We start from the raw sequence: 7,362 nt of genomic DNA, 5'->3' as shown, positions 1-7,362 counted from the left end.
GAACAGTGCTCGCAAAAATGGCAATAGTCGTAGTCGCACCGTCGCCCTCAACCCATCATTCGGGTCATCAGGAGCCTAGTGGCATTCCCACGTTAAACTTACCTTAGCCTAGTGGTCGTTGGTATTCATCGACGACAGATTTATACTTCTCACTAATTTCATAGTTGCCTCATCACTTGCATTACTTCCATTATTTGTCTCCACTACATGACTTGATTTCCTCGCCTCCTGTGTGTAACACGAGCCGTTCAATCCTGGCGTCCATCGTGTTACATCAGTTGATTTACTTTTCGATGATATAATTTTATACTTGGAGACGAGATATGTATAAAAAAGTACAAGATTTCTTTGGGTGAGAACCTTGTATTCCTCCTGTATTATTGTCATGATTGGATAAGAATGGAAAAGAATACCCATAAAAACTGCATCCCGTGAGATGAAAAGCTTACCTGAATGGAGAGAAAGACATATGTATCCAATGTGCGTTGTTGTTAGGTAATGGTGTAAATAAACAATTTATAAGAAAAACAGATGTAGCAACTGCTTCATCCCAAAAAATTTAGTCATATGATTATGACTTAATAATGTGAGACATGTTTTAATTATACCAATGTTTCCTTTCAGCGGTGCCATTCTGTTCAGGGATATGAGGACAAGATACCTTTGAACAATTCCCTTTGGCTTTAGATGGGAGTGGAGAGATAGAAATTCTCCACCCCAATCTGATTGAAAATACTTTATTTTAGAGTGAAGTCGATTTTCTACTCGGTTCTGAAATTCAATAAAGGTAGAGAGAACATGGCTTTTCCTTTTAAGAGGATAAAGCCACGTGCATTTGCTAAAATTGTTTATAAATACAACATAATAAGTAAAACAGGGACATGATATAACAGTTGAAGGTCCTTACAAGTCAGAATGCATAACTTCAAGGCACTTACTAGAGGTATGATTAGTAGAAGAAAAGGTAATTTATGAGATTTGGCGAGACTACAAGATTCACATATAATTTTTTTGTAAATTTGTGAAACAATAAATCCAATATTATTTATTATGGAAGCTAAAATACAAAATTGAGGATGTCCAAGTCTAGAATGCCAAGTGTTTAATGACCCCTTTTCCCCAAACAAAACAGCTTTTGCAACGTTGCAAGTATCTAGGTAGTAAAGACAACCTTTAATTGTCTCTCCGAGTAGAATCTGGTGGGTTGTTTTTCCTTCACTAGACAATAAAAATCATGAAATTGAAAAAAATACTTTTTTATCGCTAGTAAATTTATAAATAGATAGCAAATTCTTTGTAATATCGGGTACATGTAGGATATCCTTCAAATAGAGTATTCTATTAGAAGTAGTAATTTTTGAAGAACCAATCGATAATATTTTCAAATCTGTATCATTACCTATTTGGAATTGATCATTCTGTTGGTAAGGCTGTGGTTGGATCACTGCACTTTGATCTGCTGTGACATGGTGTGTTGCTCCACTATCGGGATACCATCCCTGGTGGTCTGAAGAGGTTTTAACGAAAGCTTGAGCATTCACCTGTTGATTTTGACTCAAGAATCTTGAATTTCCAAAATTCCTTTGGAGTTCTGGACATTCACGTGCTCTATGTCCAAACTGTGAGCACAGCTAACAGCGGGGTTGAAATATTTGATTTCTTTCGCTTTGATTTGGGAAGAAACTCTTGTTTTTTTTTTCATAATCCCTTCGCTAGTTACTGTCTTCTTGCGGATTTTCTGAGTCTTCAAATTGTTAGCCGTAAGAGGGAAAGAGTTTCTTTCATCCTCTTGTTCAAATATCAAGAATGCTTTAAGGGATTCAAGGTTAGCAATAATCTCATCAAACTTTAGGAGGTAAAGATTTGCATTAATGCTAACCACAAAATGAGAACAGGCAGATCCTAGCCCTCTTAAAAAGGTAAAAGTAGCACATGATTCATTAACAGGATAGCCCATCTGTTCTATCGACTCAACCACAGACTTAAAAGGTTTTATGTACTCATCCGTGGACAATGTACCTTTCTTCATGTTGTGCAGCTGCCTCTAGAGCTTTATAACTCTAACTTGATTCCAACCAAAAAATGTGCTTTCTAACTCTTCCCATGCTTCCCATAATGATCTTGCCTTGCTAATGTATGGTAGAACTGATTCTGAAATCGTTTGATGGAGAAATCCTAGAATTTGCTGATATGTTCTCCACCGCTTCTTGAATTCTGGGTTTTCTATCATGTTTCAATGGGCGTCTTCAGTTGAAATTGGAGGATAATTTCCTTCTATAAATGTCATTATCATACCCGTTAAGAGCTAGAAGCATGGCGCTTTTCCACATCTGATAATTGTCGCTGCTCCGCTTCGGGTTGATTATAATTCTTGGAGGAATTGCAACTGGGACTTGTCCAGCAGTTGCTTCGCTGATTTTTCCGATAGACCCTGCAGGAGTGGCGGTTGAAGGCTTTCTCCAGCCATCTTGATCTCCGCCTCGCACTCCGATACCATGAAAGAGTTCATAACCACTCATGATCGAGAAGAGATGAGAGAAGATGGAAGAAGAGAAGGAAGAAGACGTATATTTAATCCTAAAAACTAGTCTCATAATGAGTATAGGGGACATGTGGCTGTTTTTTACTAGCTACTCTTTATTAAAGTCCCTATTGGTCCACGTCAGCTCCGTGTTTTCTTTTGGCGAGTTGTTGAGTCCTCTTCACATATAGGGGAAAGGGGTAAGAGTTGTAGACGTAGACGGGATAGAGGGAAGGACAAAGAGAAAGAGTTGGAGAGGGGGAGAGTGTAAAAGGGAAAGTGATAGAGTTGGAGAGGCGGGGAGAGTAAGAGAGAAAGGGATTGGGTTGAAGAGGGGAAGATAGTGAAAGGCAAGAAGAAAGTGTTTCAAAGAGTAAGAGATTAAGGGAAAGAATTAAAGTTGGAGAGGGGGAGAGGGGGAGAGAGTGAGAGGAAAGAGATAGAGGTCTTGAAGAGGAGAGAGAGAGAGAGAGGCCAAGTGATAGATAGTGGGATAGATAGATAGAGAGAGAGATGGATAGACTGTAAGTGTGTGAGAGAGATATATATAGGGGTAGAGAGAGGAAATATATAGAGATAGAGTGGAAGTGAAATAAGCCAGAGGGAGAGGGAAAGAAAAGATAGAGGAAGTAAAGAAATCCAGAGAAAGAGTTAAAAAGAGCCAGGAGAGAGGAAAAAGAGTGCCAGAGGGAGAGGAAAAAGAGTGCCAGAGAGAGAGAGAAAAACCAAAGAGAGGGAAAAAGGCCACGGAGAGCGCCAGCGAGCAAAGATGGGAGACCGAAAATTCCAGAGAGGGAGAGAACAAATACCAGAGAGAAAGAGAGGGAGGAGAGAGGAAGGGGGATCGACAGTCGGGATCGCCAAGTGTCATCCGTCACGTCACACGTAACCGTGAAGGAAACATGACAGATGACGTGATGGTGACAGTGACGGATGACGAGCAGGTTGTGACGGTGACGTGACAGTGATGAGGTGCCCTGGACGCGTGACGTGACGGAACGGCCGTCATGGATGATGACCGTGATGTTATTTTTTAATACATTTTAAAAATATTGTTTTAAAACATTTTGATTTTCTGTCTTTTTGCACAGAAGTCCTTGTATTTTTTTGCACCCGCAAATCAATGCAGTCTATAAGTAATTGGAGATAAATCCATTAATTTTTCAGTCCTCCTAGTTTTCCATTGTAAAAACCATATGGAATTTAAACAATTATTACAATAACTGTATATATACCGTACTATCCTATTTTCTTGATAAGTTGATCTATTTTCAACTTAATAATCAATTTCTTCAACAAAGAGAGAGAAAGAGAAAAAGAATAAGAGATAGAGAGAGGAAGAGAGAAAGCCATAAAGAGAGTGAAAGAGGAAAAGAATAAGAGATAGAGGGGGGAGAAAACGCGATAAAGAGAGAGAAAGAGGAAAATAATAAGAGATAGAGAGGTGGGGAGGGAACGCGAGAAAGAGAGAGAAAGAGGAAAATAATAATAGATAGAGAGGGGGGGAGGGAACGCGAGAAAGAGAGAGAAAGATGAAAATAATAAGAGATAGAGAGGAGGGACGGAACGCGAGAAAGAGAGAGAGAGAAAGAGGAAAAGAAGAAGATTTACAGAGGGGAGAGAGAACATGAGAAAGAGAGAGAGAGAGAGAGAGAAAGAGGAAAAGAAGAAGATTTATAGAGGGGGAGAGAGAACGCGAGAAAGAGAGAGAGAGAGAAAGAGGAAAAGAGGAAGAGATAGAGCGGGGGAGAGAGAACGCGATAAAGAGAGAGAGAGAGAGAGAGAAAGAGAGAGAGGAAGAGAAGAAGATTTAGAGAGGGGGAGAGAGAACGCGAGAAAGAGAGAGAGAGAGAGAGAGAGAGAGAGAGAGAGAAAGAGGAAAAGAAGAAGATTTAGAGAGGGGGAGAGAGAACGCGAGAAAGAGAGAGAGAGAGAGAGAGAGAGAGAGAGAGAGAGAGAAAGAGGAAAAGAAGAAGATTTAGAGAGGGGGAGAGAGAACGCGATAAAGAGAGAGAGAAAGAGGAAAAGAATAAGAGGTAGAGAGGGGGGAGAGAAAGGGATAAAGAGAGAGAAAGAGGAAAAGAGTAAGAGATAGAGAGAGGGAGAAAGGAAACAATGAAGAGAGAGAAAGAGGAAAAGAATAAGGGATAGAGAGGGGAGAGAGAAAGCGATAAAGAGAGAGAAAGAGGAAAAAAGCGACAGAGAGGCAGGAAGACCGAGAGGAGAAAGGGGGATAGAGGAAAAGAAAGCGGCTGACGTGGCGGATGGAGATCACGTGGACGAATCAAAGACGAGAAACAGAACTGATATCTGGACTGGATGAGGAAATCTCTCCTCATCCTCTCATATCCTCGTCGATTCGGGGGGAAGGGATGCTGATGATAAATAATAAATAGGAGAGCTTCCTGAACAGGGTCATCCATCAGCTCTCCCTCACCAAGCGCATCGACCGCATCGCAGCTCGACCAACGCAGCTCCATCGATGGCGGCGAGCATGGCCCTCTCCTCCCCCTCCATGGCCGGCAAGGCGGTCAAGCTCTCCCCGGCCGGCTCCGAGGTCTTCGGCGAGGGCCGGATCTCCATGAGGAAGACGGCCGCCAAGCCCAAGCCCGTCTCCTCCGGCAGCCCCTGGTACGGGCCCGACCGGGTCAAGTACCTCGGCCCCTTCTCCGGCGAGGCCCCCTCCTACCTCACCGGCGAGTTCCCCGGCGACTACGGCTGGGACACGGCCGGGCTCTCGGCCGACCCCGAGACCTTCGCCAAGAACCGCGAGCTGGAGGTGATCCACGCCCGCTGGGCCATGCTCGGCGCGCTGGGCTGCGTCTTCCCCGAGCTGCTCGCGCGCAACGGCGTCAAGTTCGGCGAGGCGGTCTGGTTCAAGGCCGGGTCGCAGATCTTCAGCGAGGGCGGGTTGGACTACCTCGGCAACCCCAGCCTGGTGCACGCGCAGAGCATCCTCGCCATCTGGGCCACGCAGGTCGTCCTCATGGGCGCCGTCGAGGGCTACCGCGTCGCCGGCGGGCCGCTCGGCGAGGTCGTCGACCCGCTCTACCCCGGCGGCAGCTTCGACCCGCTGAACCTGGCCGAGGACCCCGAGGCCTTCGCCGAGCTCAAGGTCAAGGAGATCAAGAACGGTCGCCTCGCCATGTTCTCCATGTTCGGCTTCTTCGTGCAGGCCATCGTCACCGGCAAGGGCCCCCTCGAGAACCTCGCCGACCACCTCGCCGACCCCGTCAACAACAACGCCTGGGCCTACGCCACCAACTTCGTCCCCGGCAACTAACCCATTCCTCTATTCTTTCCCCGCCCCCATGTACCACTATCAGTATCTATTCGGAGCCCTCCAGATCATGTCCGATGCTGTAAATTATCCCCGTGAGATAATTATCTCTTTGTTCATTTCATCCGTCCTCCCCATGTCTCAGTTTATTTTCCTTCTTGGAGGGGCGAAGAGCAGAAGCGCTTGCTGTGAAGAGGAGTTCTACTCGCCAAATGGTCAAGACAATATTTGAAGACTCAAAGTTTGGCGAGCTTCTGATAGGGACTTAATTAAGATTAGATAGTAAAATTAATCATATATTATATACTCATTAGAGACTTAGAAATAGGATTAAATATAGGTTCAAACATAGCATAGGATTAAATATAGAATAGGATCAAAGATAGAGTAGGAACAAACATAGTTAGGAACAAACCCAAAGGAGTTATAACGGTTGATCGGTGCACCCGAAGGAGTTATAACGGCCGAGATACAACGCATTTGAAATACCGTTGGATTAGTTACAACGGACTTATACATACACAACTATCTACAACACGATATATAATTACAACCAATGTACTGGGATCTCTTGAGGAAAATACAACGATTTAATTCTCTCTTTTCTTGGTGTTCTTTCTCTTATCTCCTTCTTTCATCTATTTCTTTCTGTCAGAGTTTCTTGTGCAACGCCCAAGAAACTTCAACATGGTATCAGAGCCATTTGGGCCCTAGCAAGAAGAAGCTCCGTCTGCTATAATCGCCATGAGGAATGCTGTCACCGCAGGACAAGTCCCGGTGAACATTCCCCCAGGAGCCACCGTTCTCGTGAGGCTCAATGACGACAACTACCAGATCTGGAAAAGCTCAATCCTTCCAGTTCTCAACAGGTATGAGTTGATGTTTTCATTCATAATGATCCACCACTGGTTTCTGTTCAAGATCCACAGGAAATCTGGTCGAGAATCCAGAATATTGGCAGTGGTGGAAGAATGACCAGAAGGTTCTGGGCTTTATTCACACCACACTATCAGAATCCGTCATCCCATGCATCAGTGGTGCTAAAACTACAAAGGAGGCGTGTAAAGTACTTGAAGATACTTTTTCCAGCAGAAACAGAGCAAGAATCATGGACCTACATCGTCAGTTTCACACCATCACTAAAGGTACCATGACCATTGAAGAATATGTTAAAAAATTTCGATCGATTGTTGAATCTCTAGAAGTTGCTGGATCGAATATTGATTTAGATACAAGAAATTATACTTTTTACGGGGATTAGGAACAGAATATAGCCAGTTTGTGATGGTCATGAATGCCAGTCTTCACAATATGAAATTTGAATATATTGTGACAACCTCAAATCCCAAGAAATTTAACTTTCATATCAGCAAAAGATGAATGCTACTGTGTTTTATCCTGCGGCTAACAATAGTCAGGTTCCAAGCATTTCAAATCAGGCTCCTGACGGAATTATTATTCCCAAGAGGGTATAGTCAAAACCGTGGGAGAGGAAGAGGAAGACCAAACCGGTTTCTTCCAAGATGTCAGATTTGCTCCAACTTTGGTCGTCGAGCAAGGG

The 7,362-nt window shown here is 43.8% G+C and overlaps 1 protein-coding gene across 1 annotated transcript; it reads left to right on the top strand.

Moving 5' to 3' along the window:
* The first annotated feature begins 4,930 nt into the window (after positions 1-4,930).
* LOC144701343 (chlorophyll a-b binding protein 40, chloroplastic-like) lies at positions 4,931-5,925 on the top strand. Its single transcript, XM_078573137.1, has one exon. It carries the CDS (start codon positions 5,004-5,006, stop codon positions 5,802-5,804), a length of 801 nt encoding a protein of 266 aa, XP_078429263.1. The 5' UTR covers positions 4,931-5,003; the 3' UTR covers positions 5,805-5,925.
* Positions 5,926-7,362: the final 1,437 nt, after the last annotated feature.

The sequence above is a fragment of the Wolffia australiana genome, chromosome 3 (genome assembly GCF_029677425.1).
Source record: "Wolffia australiana isolate 7733 chromosome 3, ASM2967742v1".
Lineage (NCBI taxonomy): Eukaryota > Viridiplantae > Streptophyta > Magnoliopsida > Alismatales > Araceae > Wolffia > Wolffia australiana.
Note: the sequence above shows the minus strand (reverse complement) of the source record. Positions and strands in the feature narration are given on the sequence as shown.

Bases quoted from the DNA above. Each gene is read 5' to 3' on its own strand.
- LOC144701343 (XM_078573137.1), top strand. From the start codon at position 5,004: ATGGCGGCGAGCATGGCCCTCTCCTCCCCCTCCATGGCCGGCAAGGCG.